This window comes from Diabrotica virgifera, chromosome 6, assembly GCF_917563875.1.
Source record: "Diabrotica virgifera virgifera chromosome 6, PGI_DIABVI_V3a".
In the NCBI taxonomy this organism is placed as follows: Eukaryota; Metazoa; Arthropoda; class Insecta; order Coleoptera; family Chrysomelidae; genus Diabrotica; species Diabrotica virgifera.
In genome coordinates, this window is record NC_065448.1 from 146,574,293 (window position 1) to 146,595,160 (window position 20,868).

Below are 20,868 nucleotides of genomic sequence, written 5' to 3' on the forward strand. Positions count from 1 at the left end.
AATAATTAAATCGACAAAAAAAAACTACATGCTAATACTAAATACTAATACTAAATGCTAATAAATATATGTTTTTTTTTACACAGCGATAAGGCTTCAACCCGGATCAACCCCGCGGAGGTTTACACCCTCTTTGTGTTTTTAATTTTTTTTTTTTCTCTTTTTTATTTTTTTTATAACTTATTATACTTTTTTTAATTTATTTTTTTTTTTTTTTTGTTTTTTTTTAATTTTTTCAATATAAACTTTTATACAATTCTATTTTTATTACCTCCCTGCAAAATCTACTTAATGAACTTTCACAGGGAGACAATATTACATAATAAGGATAAACATAAAAAAACAATAATTATTGCTAAACACATTCAACCGGACTCATTCAGTGCAAGTTAAATTTTCCTCTTAGTCCTTTTCAAAAACTCCCAGATGATTTGTTTAATTTTAGAATTTCTACGAGACAAATATAAAAGAGAAGCATTATTTTGTGGGAAAGGTATTTCTTCTTGAACCAGATTGTTCATCAAAAACTTAATTGCAACATCATTATGTTTGCATCCAAACAACCAATGATTAATATCGTCAACATATCCATTGCAATCGCAAAGATCTGATTCGGATAGGTTAAATCTATAGAGGTATGACTTGACAGTGGCATGATTAAAGAGACATCTAATAAACATGGCATATATATTTCTATTGGGATAACTTCTGATAGCAAAAGGCTCAGTAGGTAAACTAGGATGAATTTTGGTGTAGAGATTGTTGCTTCGATTGCAGAAAGCGTGCCACTCAATATTACGGGACTTGTATATTACATTTTAATCGTATTTAATCGGAAATTACCAGTAGCCTAATAAAATAAAATAAAGTCAAAATGTAAATTCGTACAGGTTGAAACAAATTTTATATCAAAGTTTAGGTGGGTACAAAAGATATTAAGAAAGTATCCAAATCATACAAGGGGATCATTGTTTAAATAATTAAAAAGGTGTCATTTTTGCAAAAAAATACTTTTTTAACTGCTGAGGTAATTCACTTATTAATGAAGGTCTATAGGATTTTTTTCTGCGAAGTTAAAGGGTAAGTCTTTCACATAAGACTTACTAAGTTAAATTTGACCTATTTATTTAAATAATTGTATATAAAACTTTAAAAACAAATTTGCAAAAAATTATTTTTAGCGTTTTAAATAAGCACTATAAAATAACTTATTTTACAGACGAAGTTGCGCTATGTTACCAGTATTAAGCAAAAAAAAATTGGTCGAAAAATATTTAATATTTTTTGAGATATTGAATTTGTTTATTAAATGTTACTATATTTTCGATTGCAAAAACGCGGTTGTTTCCAAAGAAATATTTACCTGCGTAAGATCCCATTATTTTTATGTATATTTACGATAAATGTATTAATAAATTCAAATTTAAATTAAACTCCCCCCTAAAATGGAATTTGAAAATTATTTAAATTTGTTTATAATTTGTTTTTTAATAACGTCGCGGGAATTAAGTATTTTGAAATGCCGTTTCGATAATTTGGTTCCTGGGAATTTTTTACTAATTAACAATTTTTTTTTTGTCGTTTTTTTCTTCTTCGTTTTTTGTTTGAGTTATATTACTACGGGCCCTTTTAGGACTAAATTACATTAAGAATGTCGAATCTCTGACTTGTAGATTCTAGACCTAAAAATATTAAGATTTAACTAAAATCTCTTAAATAAAATGTGGCTACTTACTGAGTTACAGGGTGTTTTATTTAAAAATTATTTTTACCAAGTACTTTAAAAATATTTCACGTATCCTTATCATACTTGGCAGAAAGTGTGGCTATTATACACCCTACTAAATTGTGATTAATAAACGTTTCTAGCTACTGCCAGAGGCGTACGACAGAGGATAGTGAATGATTGGCCCTTCCCAAATTCTACGCCACTGAGTGAATTACTATTTTAGCGAAATTTTTCGATTTTCCAATATTTTGTATGTAAATAACTTTATTGGTATCGATAAAGTCATCAGTTTGCGAGATATTGGAAGTTTAAAATGAATGAATCATAATAACTATGCCATTTCATTTTTAACGTCCAATATCTCGAAAACTAATGACTTAATTGTTACCAATAGAGTATATTTATTATTTACATAGAAAGTATTGGAGAATCGAAAAATTTCGCTAAAATAGTAATTCCATCAATGGCGTAGAATTTGGGAAGAGTCAACCATTCACTATCCCCTGTCGTACGCCTCTGGTAGTAGCTAGAAACTTTTGTTTATCACAATTTAGTAGACTGTATAGTAGCCACACTTTTTGAAAAGTATGATAAGGATACGCCAAATAGTTTGAAAGTTTGGTAAAAATAATTTTTAAATCATTATATATAATAAAACTAAGTTGATAAAATGTGTGTGCCGATAAAACTTAAAAAGGATTCCCGATACGATAAAGGGACTTATATAGTGCAATAGCCCTTTATCCCCCCTCGAACAAGTAAGTTCCCGTTTTAACTTAAAGGGCGTATTTTTAAAGATATAAGGGCTTTTCCTAGCAAGCTTGGCTAGCCCTAGACCTGGCTCCTCCACCAAATTTTTAAATATTCCCAACTTCGCCCCTTCGCCAAACTTTTAAATATTCCGGTATTAACATCATTATCATCATTATATATAATAAAACTAAGTTGATAAAATGTGTGTGCCGATAAAACTTAAAAAGGATTCCCGATACGATAAAGGGACTTTATCGTAGCCCTTTATCCCCCCTCGAACGAGGATGATCGTAAAACAGCTATCGAATAATATTATTGAAGCTGAACTTATTTCTGGAAAGAACAAAGGACAAACAGTATTTATACCTAGAATACCACTGATCTCTTCTGAATTGCCATTTCAATTTAAAAGATTGCAATTTCCAATTAAATTAGCTTTTAGTTTTACAATTAACAAAGCGCAAGGACAAACTTTAAAATATTGTGGCATTAACCTCAAAGAACCCTGCTTCTCTCACGGTCAGCTATATGTAGCTTGCTCAAGGGTAGGAAATCCGAAAAATCTATATATATATATATATATATATATATATATATATATATATATATATATATATATATATATATACTCCAGACAATAAAATGAAAAACGTTGTTTATAAGCAAATAGTGTAAAAAATGAGCGAATGTTTTCAATAATTTTTTTTACTATTACGTCATAGTTTATTTTTTTATTGCAACTACCGCGTAATCTCATATCAACTCCCGGGCGAAGCCGGGTATTATAGCTAGTTTTTAAATAAAACACCCTGTACCTCAGTAAGTAGCCACATTTTTTTAAGTGATTTTAGACCAATCTTAATATTTTTAGGTCTAGAATCTTACAACTTAGAGATTCGACATTCTTAATGAAACTTAACTCAAAAAGGGCCCTTAATACACAACTTCAAGAAAAAAAAAAAGAAGAAAAAAACGACAAAAAAAATTTGTTAATTAGTAAAAAATTCCCAGGAACCAAATTATCGAAACGGCATTTCAGAATATTTAATCCCCGCGACGTTATTAAGAAAACAAATTATAAACAAATTTGAATAATTTTCAAATGCCATTTTAGGGGAAAGTTTAATTGAAATTTGCATTTATCAATACATTTATCGAAAACATACATAAAAATAAAAATAATGAGATCTAATACAGGTGAATATTTCTTTGGAAACAACCGCGTTTTTGCAATTGAAAATAGAGTATTATTTAATAAACAAATTTAATATCTCAAAAAATATTAAATATTTTTGGACCAATTTTTTTTCGGTTAATACTGATAACATAGTGCAACTTCTTTTGTAAAATAAGGTATTTTATAGTGCTTATTTAAAACGCTAAAAATAATTTTTTGCAAATTTTTTGTTAAAGATTTATATATAATTATTTAAATAAATAGGGGTCAAATTTAATTTGGTAAGTCTTATGTGAAAGATTTACCCTTCAACTTTGCATAAAAAAATCCTATATACCTTCATTAGTAATTGAATGACCTCAGCAGTTAAAAAAGTATTTTTTTGCAAAAATGACCCCTTTTTAATTATTTAAACAATGATCCCCTTGTATGATTTGGATACTTTCTTGAAAATATCTTTTGTACCCACCTAAACTTTGATATCAAATTTGTTTCAACCTGTACGAATTTACATTTTGATTTACATGTAGTGTAATTTTATTTTACTAGACTACAGGTAGTATTTGTATTCTTGTATAGTTCTACAATCAGTTTATTTAGTTTCAAAGTGAAATTTATAAATCTTTAGAAACTGCTACTTTCTAAAGGGTTTAAAACGCATAAGTACTATTACTCACGAGGGTTTTTCCAAACAAAGCGATTAGGTTATTCTGGGGATTGTATAATCACATTTTAATCGTCTTTAGTTCAAATGCTAAGGGTAAGTTTAATTTAATGGAACTAACTTGGGGATTAAAAATACAAGATCTTAAGTATTTACTAATTAATGGAACGTATTTTGCAAATATTCTCGAAGCATTTCTTTCGTTTATGGCGAAATCATCTCAAGAGACATAAATGTGTGTCCTATTATTATCTTTTTTAGAGTTAAAAATATATGCATTGTTTGTGTTTTACAATATTTTTCCATGAACTAGAACGTATAAAATGAAATTTATACAATATATTCTAAATTTACAATCAAGATGCAGTAGAAATAAATAAACCAAGACACGTTAAATGCTACTAGGAGCACTCCCGAATCATAATTTACAATGTATAAACTTTGGAAATCATGATTTGGAATATACAATGTATATACATTGTAAATTATAATTCGGAAGTGCTCCTAGTAGCATTTAACGTGTATTGGTTTGTTTATTTCTACTGCATCTTGATTGTAAATTTAGTATAGGTCTGTATTGAAACTTCATCACTGTACAATTCAGAGACAAACTTTTAAATTATTTTGCTTCATCTTCTTTCGCATCTTCATCACAAGATACAGAATCACTTTCATTGTACCAATAGTCATCACTACCACTATATATTCACTATTATGTTCAAATACAGAACTTTCTGATTCACTCTTTATTGTATCTTCAAATAATGTTTCAAGTCTTTTATAGGTGAAGTTCCTGCATCCTTATTATGTATTTTCAATGGCGACAACCCGGCTGGAATACTCCTTTGAAATTTACACTGAATACCTTTATTGAGATACCGTTTTTGAGGTAAAGCTGGCTGGTTTAATTCAGGTCCTGATTGAACCAAGTTTGTGAAATTAGGATCACACTGTCTCTTATCATCATTGTCCTCTAGAACAGGCTTAGATGTAGAAGCGGCATCTTCAAAAAGCTGTCGTTTAACCCTTTTAAGGGCTGCTTCCCTCACAGGCTGAGAAAAAGCTCGTTTTCTGCCTGGTTGACAATCACAATATGTGCGGAACAACACCTGACTTAATAATTTTGGGACCACCCATAATCTTGAATTATCTATAGTTATCCATGTCTTGTTCCAACTGCAACCAATAAACAAGTTTAAGTAGGCACATTTCATGAAACGACAACTAATATTTTTTCTTGAAATAGAAAATGTCTTCTTAGGTATGATATTATCATTATACCTAATTAGATAAATACTCGCATCGAAATGATCCTCACAGACATAAATACCTTTGCTACTTTGATACTGAAATATCCTTTTTATCTCGCCAGCATGCATTTAGCCATTTTAATCAACGTTTTGGTTCTACTTGTAGAGTAAAAAAATGTTTGTTGGATGTTCTGACAGTTTTGCTTTGGCATTACTGCACTATATAGTACTTATATTGCTCAGAATTGTTTTCAATTTTGATAAAGTATATTATACACTAAATACAATAATATAAACAACGAGCAAACAACACAGTTATTCGACACGCACAACTACTAGCAATGGCAAAATGCATTCAGTCAGTGCAATAGCTCACCTAACGGGCGAACGAGAACGCTGGTTGGTGACGTCAGACCCCAGCTCGCGCTTTTGAAGTTGTTTGAAACGGAAATTTGAGGCGCGGAACTTTGACCAGTTGTACGTACACTATTCATTGTTAAGATGTAATATTTTGAATATTACATTTTTAAACATAAATTAACAATTTTATGCAAAAATATTTTTATGTGCAAGTTCCCTATTATTGATAAATAATTACTTACCTAAAATTTTAATTGAAAATTCAAGATTTTGTTAGAAAAACCCGAATTTTCCGAAGAAAATTTTCGTCGAAGTAAATCACGAAAAACATTTTTCGATGCAGAATTTAATTACGGTAAATTTTTATTTGGGTGCTTTTGGTGTAAATTTAAAATCTTTGGAGTTATAGAGCAAAAATTGAAAAAAACACGATTTTCGGACGCCATTTTGTTTATAAAAAAAGTAGCACAGTATCTGCGGACTTTGCATATCTATATTATTAATATATACAATCATAAGATTCGATTCCAGCAATAAAATTGCTGGTAAATAACTTTTCCTTGTATTTTGCTAATTAGCCCATAGTAAAAGATAAACAGAATAATTTAATTTTGAATTATGAATTGTCAGTTACGAATATGTATAGTTACGAACTGTTCGTTACTCTTTGTGTGGTTACGAACAGTCGCCTTACGAGATATCTGGTCACGGGGCGAAATACTATTTTCTGGTGCTTATCACTGAAACATTTCGGTTAGGAGATGGAATGAGTCACTAAGTATTTTTCAGAACACTTTCCGAAGTGGAAAGTAATAAGTGGGAAAATAAACTTATTTTAAAATAAATTTGTGGCTTATTCCTAGTAAAAATAGCAAATTGTATTAAGATGCCACAAGAAAATGACTTCAGCACAATAAAAATATGTTTAATTTAAATAATATCTTTCTATTTTTGAACTTTTTAAACTCAATAATTCCATGAAAATATTTTTTAAATCGATTAATGTAGTAGTGGTTACTAAAAAAAACAACACTGCCACAAACGTTGAACGTATTTTTTATTATCGATAGATACAATAATTAGGTCATGTAAATAATTGATAACAGAACATACAAAAATATGTTTTGCAAAATGATTGAATATCTATTATGAAGATAAAGTATGACAACTTAGCCTTAATTAAATAAAACGAGGTCCATATGTACAATCAAAAGATGTCACTATTTTCCTATGCCTAGCTTTTTTGCTTCCACTTCATAAATTAACAACCTCCACATTTTCACAACGAATACTTCTGCTTCTTCATCCAAAACCTACAAACAAAAGAATAATTATAGTTTTAAAACTTAATAGTTTACACTGAAAAGTCTGGCGTAGCCTTATCGTAGAATTCAATGTATAGCCTACTTTTTGTCGAAGATAAAGTAGCAGAAGATGACACGAACTATACGGGGTAATCATTAAGAATGTCCAATCTCTGGAGTTGTAGATTATACTCGTAGACCTCAAAATATTCAGATTTAACACAAATCACTTACTATAAAATGTGGCTCGTTACTGAGTTACAAGCTATTTTGTTTAAAAATTTAATAACTATTTTTACCCAGTGCTTTAAAACTATTTGACATATCCTTGTCATACTTGGCAGAAAATGTAGGTACTGTACTTCCTACTAAATTATGATAAATAAACGTTTCTGGCTTCTGGTAATGGAGACGTACGACAGGGGACAGAGAAGGGTTTACAGTTCCCAAATTGTAAGCCACTGACGGAATTGATATTTTAGCGCAATATTTCGATTATCCAATACCTTCTATGCAAGTAATATTGTACTCTTCATTCGTACCGATAAAATCATTAGTTTTCGAGATATTTGAAGTTAAAAATGAAGGGGCTTAAATGAAGGATTAATACATTAATCAAAATAGCTGTGCCGTTTCATTTTCAACTTCAAATATCTTGAAAACCAATGACTTTACCGTTACGAATGAAGAGTGTATTATTTACATAGAAAGTATTGGAGAATCGAAATATTGCGCTAAAATATCAATTCCGCCAGTGACATAAAATTTGGGAAGTGTAAACCATTCACTGTCCCCTATCGTACGCCTCGGGTAGTAGCCAGAAACGTTTATTAACCATAATTTAGTAGGAAGTACAGTACCTACATTTTCTGCCAAGTATGACAAGGATATGTCAAATAGTTTTAAAGCACTGGGTAAAAATAGTTATTAAATTTTTAAATAAAACACCCTGTAACTCAGTAAAGCACCACATTTTACTTAAGTGATTTGGGTTAATCTTAATATTTTGAGGTCTAGAATCTACAACTCAGAGATTGGACATTCTTAATGAATCACCCTGTATATTCCGAAAGTTGATACAAGAATTTGGAATTTGGAAAAGATAAGAGTAATATCAAACACGTGAGAGTGTAAATATACAGGGGTTCTAATAACATTAGATGGACGAGATAAAGTAAACATTCAAAATAAGAAATTTTATAAAATAGCTCTTGTAACAAACCAGCCCTCGTGCGGCGTCTACGCAAGGAAGGCGTCTGGTCAACCCGCGACACATGCTGTTCCGGGAACCGATACTTAAGTTCGCCCTAGTGCCCTAATATGTGTGGTCTTATGACCATTGTGTTATATTTTAAGGTTTGCAGATGTAAGGGAAAAACAGACAATGTTATTAGTTTCTGTTCTTAGTCAGTTAGCCTTCAGATTTTGTATGGTAAAGACGGAATACAATGATTGCTCCTTTATCGTGATTTTCATTATAAACAACCCTAAACCCTGAGATTAGCTATTATTAGTAACATCACATATTATACGTGTTTGGTTACCCAATATATTTATGTAATGATTAGTCACCTATCGCGTCGCTGGTACCTTATAATTGACCCCCAACTGGTGGCATTTATTTGAAAATTACGGGTAAATCGAGTTTGCTGTGTTTCGGTAGTTTAAACGAAAAATAGTCTTAGAAAAGTGTGCTTCAGCAATAATAATTGTTAAATTATTCAGTGTGGACCCTTTTCGCAACGGTGTTCAAAAGAAGATCGGTGACTCAAAAGTTAAAAACAATTAATTGCTTCGCTAATTACATTTTTTTCATATTCGGACATAATTCGTTTCGGTAGATATAAATAATTAGTGGATCTATTGTTTGTTAGTCGGTAATTATAGTATTATGACATAATTCGCTTCAAAAGACTTCTAGAGATTCCGTTTCCACTTTTACGGAGCTGCTTACAGCAGCACGGAAAGTTAAAGATATATTTAAGAACCCTTATTCTAACAAGAACGAAGCCATCCACAATCGAGAATCATACGAAAAACTGCCGCGATGTAGCTATTGTGGTGTTCCCGGTCATTCTGAGGATGAGTGTCGAAAATTAAGTGATCGACAATCCACCGTTTGACCTACGACTTTGAAAGAAATTGCGAGTTTTTTCGTACGGTTAGTGCTACCGTCGGAGCAATTACTTCGAATTCGCCGCGCAATGGCCTAAACACCCCGTTAACTTGTTACGGTTGTGGTAAACTGAGATTCATTAGGGCTAACTGCCCAGAGTGTAGTCATACGGAAGCATCCGCGATAGATTTCTCTTCCGTAGATATAGCTCTAGATTATGAACGAGCTCGACCCAACGAAAGAAGATGGAAGAATACCTTCAGAATGGGGGGAGAGCCTACCGGCTATACTAATACGGGAAATAATAGTGCACCAAATTCACTACCACTTTACCGGGTGTCACCTGCCAAGAGAGAAGTGCTTGGGACCGAGTTGGATAGACCCTTGGGGGAAGACATCGTCGAATAATACGGAAGTGGTTGTATTAGTGCCAAAAAAGGATGGCGATACAAGACTTTGCATGGACTATCAATGTCTAAACGCCGTAACTAGTGGCTCGTATCCGTTATATGCCTTGCGATCGGAGTATCAGCAAGTGAACGTCGTGGAAGTTGATCCGGAAAAAACTGTAGTGATATCGGAACGGTTAAATCCGAAAATCGTGAAGGAAGCTCCAACGCCTGTAGTGCCAAGACGAAGACGAGGACGCCCCAGGAAGACAACTGCATCTTCTGCTGGCCCCTCCTATAACGAGATCGATGCTAGGGAGGGAGACTGTAACAAACCAGCCCCTTGTGCGGCGTCTATGTGAGGAATGCGTCTGGTCAACCCACGAAACATGCCGTTCCGGGAACCGATACTTAAGTCGCCCTAGTGCCCTAATATGTGTGGTCTTATGACCATTGTGTTATATTTTAAAGTTTGCAGATGTGAAAGGAAAAACAGACAATGTTATTAGTTTCTGTTCTTAGTCAGTTAGCCTTCAGATTTTGTATGGTAAAGACGGAATACAACGATTGAGCCTTTATCGTGATTTTTATTATAAACACCCTAAACCCTGAGATTAGCTATTATTAGTAACATTACATGTAAGTGTTTGGTTACCCAATATATTTATGTAATGATTTAGTCACCTATCGCGTCGCTGGTACCTTTTATACTCTTTAATAGAAATAATGAAACTTTGTTGAGAGTACCATTACATATGGCGCAGAGGTATGGACACTAACAATGAATGAAAAGGACATAATAAACGCCATTGGTGGTATTTTTGAGACGAGCCTATAAAAAGATAATCGACAAAATGATGCGGATATCTCTCTATCAAATCATTCCTAAAACATCCATACTTGGACATAGGCTTATTTTTCCTTCTTCCATGCCTCTCTATCTTGTGACATTTTGCACCACTGACTCAACGACATTGCAAAAACAGAAAGATCAATGGAAAGACAAATGCTGAACATTAAACTAACAGATAGGAAAACAAACGAATGGATCCGTGACAAAACAAAAGTGAGAGATGTCTCAACCCCAGGCAAAGCATAAATGAAAGTTCGCCAAGGAAAAAGGATGAAAGATGGACTAATATTTATACATTGGAGACCATGGAACCCCAAACGAAAAAGGGAAAAGCCACAAATGCGATGGTCAGATAACCTGAAGAAACACGCCGGGTCAAAATGGATGTAACTGATATACTAGCACGAAGAATACACAAACGGAGATCAAGATTGTCGAAAAAAAAAAACTTTAAAGGTGAAATAAACTTCAATTGCACACTTAAAAAAGCAAGCGGCCATATTAGGTCATAACCATATTAGTCAATTTGCTTAATATTGTCTCGACAGAATAAATAAAAATATAATAAATAGAGTTCAGTAGAGAGATTCAAGTATAGTTCTGAAAGAAACACATGTAAGTAAAAAGAGAGAAATCAAACAAGCGGCTCTAATTATGCTAATTGAAACCAATTGTGTCGCAAATTCCTCGGTAGAATGCTGTAGGATGTGGTTACCCATACTAAAAGAGGAAGCCAATAGAAAGAAAATACCACGATTAGTAAGTCAATAACATATCGAGGACAGTACATATTTTATATTTTAGCATTATTTACATACATATCTATGTATTATTAATATTATTTATAATTTAAAATAACATATATTAAAGTCAGAATTTGGAATTAGTTTTGAGAGTAAACTAAATGTAAGACCAAATACTTACGATGTCGGGATAGTATCACGAGGCTTTTCCTCGTGATTTACTATGGAATCTCTAACACGAGAATTTTACTGTCACCGTTGCATTTGGTTGTCTATTTAAAGATAGATCACATGCTATGATTTTTTTGTGGGTTGGGGTTGATTTCATGTAATCGAATAAACTATCTTTTAGTAAAGTCGTCCCAGGAACGCAACTCATAAATATTGGCAATATCATTTTAAAGTCTTTTACTTTAAAATGTATAATATATGTCTGAATTGCCGATATAAATGAGTCAGATTAAATTATATTATTAGAAGAATGTTTTACTAAGTAACAACATTTTTGTTTAATTTATTAATATTTTCTATTTTGACAACGACATCCGATGTGGACGTTCAAACGTTAATAAAATCATGTTTCTAATTAAATTGTGGCTTATTTCCCATTTAGAATAGTTGATAATAAATTAGCTATCCGTTGGGAGCGTTAACTATGATTATAGGTCATGTGGTACACTCTGGTGACGCGGAGGACGATTTTGTGTGATTTATGTGTGATTTACAAAAACAAGAGGTTATTTAAAATTTTATTATTAATGATGTGTTTATTAGAGAATTACTGTAAATACTTTATACTCTATATGGTAGAAAATGCCTGATATTCTTTTTCTCATGATCATCTTTCAGTGCGTCACAGTTTTTCGATTTCTTTCTAACGCATTAAATTGTATGTGACAGAATAAAAGGCACGTCCGTGATTACAGACATTTACAACATTTATTCTAGTTATTCTAGTTGTCGATAGATGGCGCCATAATAAAAAAATATTTTTTTTTTTAATTAGATAACATTACAAATATAATCTGTATAATTTGTAAGACTATACAAATCAAAGAAAATACCATTTTATAAATGCAAGAAACACATTTAATTTGTTTTTATTCCCAATTGAAAATAAAATGTGACAACTGTCAGATTTAACTAAAATGTCATGTTAGAATAAATGTCATAAATGTGTATTATCACGGACTTACCCTTTTTCCTATCATTTGTTACGCACTGAAAAATGCTCATGACAAGGACATTATAATACATAAATATAGTTTAAATATGAAGAGATTTTAAGTCTGCCAGCCGAAGTGTGACGTCAAGTATGTCATATTGTTATTATCACTTTGTTAACAAAGGTTGAAAAGATAGGGCTTACGGTTTACCCGATCTCAAGCCTTTTTAATTCCTATAAAATTGACATTTTGCTTCTTCCGCTGCTTTTTCTGCTGAATTATAGAGACATAATACCAGCATAATTCGGTTTTAAATTTCTATGAAATATAGTTTTTTAGTAATATTCCCCAAACAAAGGTTAGGAACTTTTGTGAACCATTGTATTTTGTATAATAAAAATCGTAATGTGCTATGCCCCGGATTGTAAACACTATAGTGAAAGAGGGATAAATAGATTCTTTGTGTTTCCAAAGGATTTGGTTGAAAAGAAGAGGAGGATTTCATTACTAAGGTAAGAATATATAGTGAACAAAAATAACTGAATTTATCGCCCGTCCCCCACGGCTTACAAATTATGTCACCATGAGAAGCACTGTCGACATGCCACATCCCATCCATATCAACCATCCTAGCAAATAGACAATCCGTTATAATGTTTGAAAATAATTGACAGCGATTTTAAGGGGCTATCCTAGTGTAAAAATACGAAATTCTTATACTTTTTTGGGACTTTCTAAAATAAAAAGTACTGTACCAATAATTGTTTTGAAAATTTGAAAGAACATTTATTATAAAAAGAAGTACATGTGTATAAAAATAAATTCATAAAAAAATATTGAAAATTAAATGATTTATGCGCCATCTGCTGGCACCGTTTAAAAAACATAGCTCCACTGTGATCTGGGCTAACAGAGATCCTGAAACATAAAAGTTCAAAGTGATTATTGAAATATAAGTTGTTGCCTATACCATCAACCAGGATTTTTACAAAAATATTAAAATTTAGAAAAATGACGAAGTGTTAAATTTTTTTTAAAATTAGTTAAAAAATTATCAGTTTCAAAAACTGCCGACAAATTGACATTTTTAATCCAATCGAAAAACCCCTAGTTGGTGGTATATGAAATAACTTATATTTCAATAATCACTTTGAAATTTCATGTTTCAGGATCTCTATTGCTCCAATCACTGCAGCAGTGGAGCTATGTTTTTTAACGGTGCCAGCAGGTGGCGCATAAATCGTTTAATTTTCAATATTTTTTGTGAAAACTTTTTTTACATGTACTTCTTTTTATAATAAATGCTCATGCAAATTTTCAAAAGAATTGGTACAGTACTTTTTATTTTAGAAATTCACAAAAAAAGTATATGAATTTCGTATTTCTACACTAGGATAGCCCCTTAAATAAAGAATATTTGAAAATACACTTACCATTTGCACATCTTCTAATATAACTTGAGGCTGTGAGCCAGCTAATACTTTTGAACAAATAAAATCTACTAGCGTTGGTTCTGGTTCCCCTATATATTCTATTATTTTCTTATTTATCCACGGTCTAATTTTCTTTTCCATAAGAACACTATCTATGGCACTCCAGTCTAGATGATACGCAAATAGGGCTTCTTTTTCAGTTGGAATTCGTTCTATTAAAGATTTGATATTTCTACGTTTTTCCTCTTGAGATTTCGATTCTTCTGATTTTTTGCTTTCACCATTTTCTTTCTCTCTTTTTGATTTTTTATCTTCGTTATAATCTACAAGTAATAAAAACATGTTTCAAACATCATAAAAATCCTCAAAAAATAAGCTTAATAGTGGCGATTTTCTAGATAATGGTAAAAATCTTTGTATAGGAAAAGTCAAACAAGGAATGCACGTAATTTTCCCCTTGTTGCCATATTCTAAATTTGAAAAAATATATAGAGAATAATCAGATTTTTTTGACATGCCATTCCTATTACAGCGAGCATTTCACTGGCTAGAATTAGTGACGAGTTTATTAGACGTCATTATTATATGTGGTGAGATTGTAAATGGTAACTGACATCTGTCATAATATTGGAGGTTAAATGGGTGCTCGGTAAAAGAAGTATAAGTCAATTTAGCCAACTTTTCAGGAGAAGCAAAAAACGATAATTAATTGGCAAATCTACTACCAATTTTATCTACGATCAAATAATTTTATTTATTTTATATTACCATATTGACTTCTTTTATTGATACGAAGGTAAAGATATAGTCCTTTATAGTATTTTTCGGCACAAATAATGTATTGACCATTTTCGACTTATACTCACCGAGCACCCTAAAACTAAATTGTCAAATTATTGTTTTTAAATTATATTTTATTTATTTAATTTATATTTTAACCGTAGTATATTTTTAACCAACTTCACTTTCCCTTCCCTATCCTTAATTTTTCGATTAGGTTCGTAATAGTATTGTTGTATGGTAGGTTTAGTTAAGCATTAATTTTAAGACATATTGTTGGCTAAATGGGCACAGCTCCCAAAGGCCATAAAAGAAAAAGAAAAAAAAAATAAACAAACAAAAATCTTACTTAACCTTCTAGTGTAATTCGGTAAGATTATTTCATGAATAAAACTGTATTTTTAAATAATTTTAACTAACATTATATGGATATCTTCGTCTAAAAATTTGTTAAACCTGCTCAATCTGTTTACTTTGACAAGTTGTAAAACATTAATTGTTCACTATAATTACATGTTTTGAATAAGTAAATACTGTTCAAATTTTTTTAATTAATTTGAATCTAAAAAATAATAGATAAATAAGTAAAAGTGGATATTCTGAAAAGAAAAAAAAAACCGTGTTCCCAAAAAAATCCTAGGTTTTGTAAGAACTTCTTGAGTAATCAGTAATGTTCATAATTACGCGAAGCACACTCATTTTATAACATCTTACCTAAGGGTACTAATTTCCGTTTTTTAATTTGAGTATTGCTATCGTCCTCATCTGGATTAAACACTTCTCTAAGATCCGATTTTCGTCGTTTGGAATCTCTAGTTGGTGATTGTAAAGTAATTGGTTTAGCTAAGGTGATCTTCATTCCCGTACTGGTAGGTGGAACTACGTGTTCGTCATGATTTGATATAAACGAATGCTTGGAATCTTCGTCTGGAGCTTGCACTTGGGTCCACTAAAAACGATAAAAACGGTAAGTATCAAATTGTTAACTATTTTCGTTTACTTGTGTTTTTGAGCAAATATCTTCATTTTCTTTTGATATACTACAACCAATTCGTTTTACTAATGAAACAGTGACAGGCTCAAGTATGAATTGCTCAAGTGAATTAATGCCAGCAAAAAGATTCCTTCCAATTCATTATAAGGCAGTTGATGGAAAAATACAGGAGTAAAGAAACAAACGGTCATATGGTATTCATTGATCTTGAGAAAGCATATGATAGAGCTCCTCGAGAGATTCTGTGGTGGGCACTCAATAAGAAAGGAGTCCCTGGTGAATATGTAAAGATTGTGAGGGATATATATGAGGGAGTAACGACTAGTGTTAGGACAGGTGTGGGAGAGACTGATAAATTTCATGTGAAAGTAGGATTGCATCAAGGTTCTGTGCTTAGTCCGTATTTATTCTCATTAGTTTTGGACCAGATAACAGCGAAACTACAGGTTAACATTCCATGGTGCTTAATGTATGCTGATGATGTCGTGTTAGTAGGAAATAGTGAAAGAGACTTAGAACAAAAACTGGAACAGTGGAGACAAGCTCTGGAGGAAAAAGGTTTAAAACTTAGTAGGACAAAAACAGAGTATTTGGAATGTTCATTTAAAGATGGAGCTACTACAAATAAAATGGTATCTCTGGATGGTGAAATGATTGTGAAAAGCAATAGTTTTAAGTACCTAGGATCGGTATTACAGAGTAATGGAGAAATAGATGGAGATGCATGCAGTAGAATTAGGGCTGGATGGATGAAGTGGAACGAAGCGAGTGGTGTGTTGTGTGACAGAAAAATTCCAATGAAGCTGAAGGGAAAATTCTATAAAACAGCCATAAGACCAGCTATGATGTACGGAACTGAATGTTGGGCAGTGAAAAAGAAAGAGGAACAACGAATGCATGTGGCGGAAATGAGAATGCTTAGATGGATGAGTTTTAGTGACAAAGAAGGATAAAATTAGAAATGAGTATATTAGGGAAGTCTAGGTGTGGCACCAATTGATGCCAAAATGAGAGAGCATAGGTTAAGATGGTTTGGTCATGTTCAACGTCGAGACGTTAACCACCCAATACGAAGAATAGCTGAAGTGCAGATTCCTGGAAGGAGTAGGAGAGGAAGACCAAAGAAGACCTGGGGGGAGACGATAAGGCAGGACATGTTGGTAAAGGGGATTGACATTGATATGGCCCAAGATAGAATTGTGTGGAGAAATGCAATTAGGGAAGCCGACCCTGCATAGGGATAGGGCAAAGAGAATGATGAAAAAGATTCCTTCCAATGATGACGCCGATCGGAGTAATCCGGTACATCGGAAAAAAGCTCCGAAATTAACATAAATACTGCATAATTAACATATTTAAGTTGTCGGACTAAAGCAACGAGGCTGTAAATTTGTCGAAAAAGAGATCGACAATCTTTTGTAGTTAATTATAAGTACTTTCAATAAAGTCTAAACAAGATTTCCGAAAGGACGAAAGTTCTTCTATTTGTAGATATTTTTATGAGAGTTAACCCAAATCTCAAAATTCGACGATGACATCACCATAATCGCTGTCAATGAGGATGAGGACCCATTATCGCGTCTGCACAGCTGCAAAACTACCTTGACCAATTGGAAACATGGCTCAACAAATGGAAGGTAGGAACAATAAATGAAACGAATTCAACCCAAGTTACTTTTACAAACCGAAGGGATGTATGTCCAACAATAACATTAAATAATACACAATTACCACGCTAAAAATACGACAAATGAACTGGCTTATGGGCCGAAAATCAATACTCACTCTTGAAAATAAACTGCTCCTGTATAATAAATCTATGATAAAACCAATTTGGACCTATGATGTCCCAATTTGGCAAATTTGAGTTACTCAAAGCCATCACATATCAAAACAATACAAAGACCCCCAATCATAAATATTGAGAATGATATTCAACTCGCCCTGGTATGTAAGCAATAAAACCCTATACGAGGACTCAGCTTAACCTTTGGCAGAGGAAGAAATTATAGTATCGTATAACTACATAAACCCAAACCCAGACATCCAAAGTTGTCCAAAGTGAAAGTTCTCCAACACCAAATTGTTCTATATGGTCCACATAATGTTCAGAAAAAAGTCACACCATTTTGAGCGTCGGGTTTGCGGGGGAGAGGTGGGAGAAATCGGTAAATTCGTAGTTTTTTACGATTTTCGTCAATATTTCTAAAACCATGCGGTTTAGCATGAACAACCTTCTATACAAAAATGTTCTACATTAAATTTGAAATAAAACAGGCTCTATGCATAATCCTTCTAAAATAAACGGTTCCAAAGTTACGGAGGTAGTATAGTATAATTGGTCCAAAAAAGGCCTAACCTAAACATCCAAAGTAAAAGTTTGCCTCCAACACCAAATTGTTCTATATTACGCTTTAGCGTAAACAATGTTCTATACAAAAATGTTCTACATAAAATTTAACACAAAAAAGGTCATATACATAATTGTTACAAAATCAACGGTTCCAGAGTTACGGAGGGTGAAAAGTGGAGGTTTTCGATACTTTTTATAATTTTTGGGCAATTTATAATATTATTACTGATGAAAGAAATTTTCTTTAACAGGATTGTGTTTTGTAAATAAAATTTGCTATTTCAGTGGCCGATTTTATGTTAGTGATAAGCCCTTGAAGAAACGTCAACCTCACCACCCAAAATCATCATCAATTGCCCAAAAACGGAACGGATTGCCTGGGACGGTTGATTTTATAACAATTATGCATAGGACATTTTTTGTTTTCAATTTTATGTAGAACATTTTTGTATAGAGCATTGTTTACGCTAAAGCATAGTTTTAGAAATATTTACGAAAAACGTAAAAAACTACTAATTTACTGACTTCTCCCCCATCTCCCCCCCCCCCCAAACCGGACGCTCAAAATTGTGTAACTTTTTAATGAACAATATGTGGACCATATAGAACAATTTGGTGCTGGAGGAAAAATTTTACTTTGGATGTCTGGGTTAGGTCTTTTTTGGACCAATTATACTATACTACCTCCGTAACTTTGGAACCGTTCATTTTAGAAGGATTATGCATAGGGCCTTTTTTATTTCAAATTTAATGTAGCACATTTTTGTATAGAAGGATGTTCATGCTAAACCGCATAGTTATAGAAATATTGACGAAAAAAGTAAAAAAACTACGAATTTACTGATTTCTCCCCCGCCCCCCCAAACACGACGCTCAAAATGGTGTGACTTTTTCCTGAACATTATATGGACCATATAGAACAATTTGGTGTTGGAGGATTCACTTTGGATGTCTGGGTTATGCCATCTTTTGAATCAATTATTGTATCATACTATTAGAAGAATCACAAATAACTACCTTGATGGACTGAGAAGTCATTCAAATGATGAAGCAAGACTGCTAAACGCTCGTCCCGGATTTGCAAGTCAATTGAAAAAACTATGGCCAACAGACTTAATAAATTAAATATATGATCTAATGTAAAAAATATAATAGCAGGGTTGCCATACGGCAGCTTCTCCCTCATCTATTTAACACTCAAATTATTTACGTAACTTAAAACATGTTCATAATAAAAAAATTACCTGAGCCGAATTAGAATTATCCATAGAAACAGGGTCTGGTTCAGGAGGAGCAGGACTGTAATGATTATCAGCTTCCATATCACTATCACTATCGATTGGTTCCGCCTCCACTGCTGCTAATTCCTGAGCTGCTTGTTCCATAATGTACCTTCAACATAATAAAATTGAAAACATTATGTTCAATACACTACAAAACTAAAAGAAAAGCAACAAAACCAATGTTTGGGCAATGTTAAAGTGTAATCTTACTGATCAAATAGTTGGCATTCTTCTTAGTTCTTCGGTAAAATTAATAATCCTAAATAAAAAATTGAAATATATAGATGTTTTATTATATTATGACTATATGATTTATAAATATTACAAAAAAAACATTCACTTACTTTTCTCGTTCTTCTCGTTTTCGTTGTCTGTCTCTTTCTCTATCCAATTCCCGCATTCTTTCTCTTTCGCGGGCTTTTTGCCTTTCCAATTCCCTCTCCTTTTCCCTTTCTTTCTGTTTCCAATGCTCTAAATTTACATCAATCAATAACTTTGGTTTATATTGTTCTTCCCTTTCGCGTTTTATCTAAAATAGCAAATATTAATTACTGATACAAAATTTGTTCGAAAAAAATTACCCTTTCGAATTCCGCACTAGGATCTTCATGTTCGCCTGAAAATATCCTATTTTTAAGTTCTTCTATTTCTTCCTTTTCCTTTATTCTATCGCGTCCATCTCCATCTGCTTCTTTTACACGCTCAGCTAACCTCTTTTGCAGCTCTCTGCCCCTACAAAAATATTAGTTTTTAGTGTTAACATGTGCATTGTTTTTTACATACTCTTACTTGTAATATTTAAGGTCGTCTCTTTCGTCATCATAATCTTCCAAGAATTCTTTTAACCTTTTAGCGTCGCGTTCTCTTTCCTCTTCCTTTGTTCTTTCCTTCTCTCTTTCTTTCTCATAATCTTTGGCTTTGCGTCGTTCCCTAGTTTCCCAAGCTCTGCAAACAAAAATTATTTCATTGATGTTATTCAGTCAATTTTCTAAGAATATTGAATATATTTGAAACAAATTTATTTACCCCAATATTAAAGATGTAATTAAGAAAATTTAGATTCAAAAACAAAATTGTTAAAGATTAAAAAAGGAATAAAATAAAAATTGTGGGCTATAATATATCTATGAACTTATCAAAACTATATGGAAAGTGTCACACTACTAAATGCAACAAAGTAATACTTAGCACAGTACCACTTAATAAATGTTGTTCTGAAGCTATTTTCTTGTGGCATTTTCGTAATTAACTATTTTTAATGGGAAATATGCCACAAATTTACTAAAAAAAATGATTTTATTAACGTTTCGACGTCCGAATCGGATGCCGTTGTCAAAATACAAAAAAATGTGTGTGTACTTTGTACGCACGTAAGAAGTTATACTTCTATTATATAATTTCAAAGAAATAAATATACTTGACAGGTTATTTGTATTTTATTTAAATATTAAACTAACTTTCTTACCTACCACTTTTAAATTTTTTTATTAAAACGATACCAAAAATTGAAAAAAAAAGAAT

General features: G+C 32.2%; 1 protein-coding gene across 2 annotated transcripts in view; it reads right to left on the minus strand.

The window, feature by feature from the left end:
* Window positions 1-6,973: 6,973 nt before the first annotated feature.
* Window positions 6,974-20,868, minus strand: part of LOC126886919 (RNA-binding protein 25) — a 52,826-nt gene continuing 38,931 nt past the window's right edge. For both annotated transcript variants that reach the window (XM_050654081.1, XM_050654080.1), the window contains exons 8-14: window positions 20,137-20,292; window positions 19,929-20,079; window positions 19,692-19,876; window positions 19,309-19,456; window positions 15,432-15,666; window positions 13,938-14,260; window positions 6,974-7,246 (exon numbers count right to left, since the gene is read on the minus strand). In XM_050654081.1, the coding sequence (XP_050510038.1) occupies window positions 7,154-7,246; window positions 13,938-14,260; window positions 15,432-15,666; window positions 19,309-19,456; window positions 19,692-19,876; window positions 19,929-20,079; window positions 20,137-20,292 (1,291 nt within the window). In that variant the 3' untranslated portion in view covers window positions 6,974-7,153. The remainder of the gene's footprint in view (window positions 7,247-13,937; window positions 14,261-15,431; window positions 15,667-19,308; window positions 19,457-19,691; window positions 19,877-19,928; window positions 20,080-20,136; window positions 20,293-20,868) is intronic.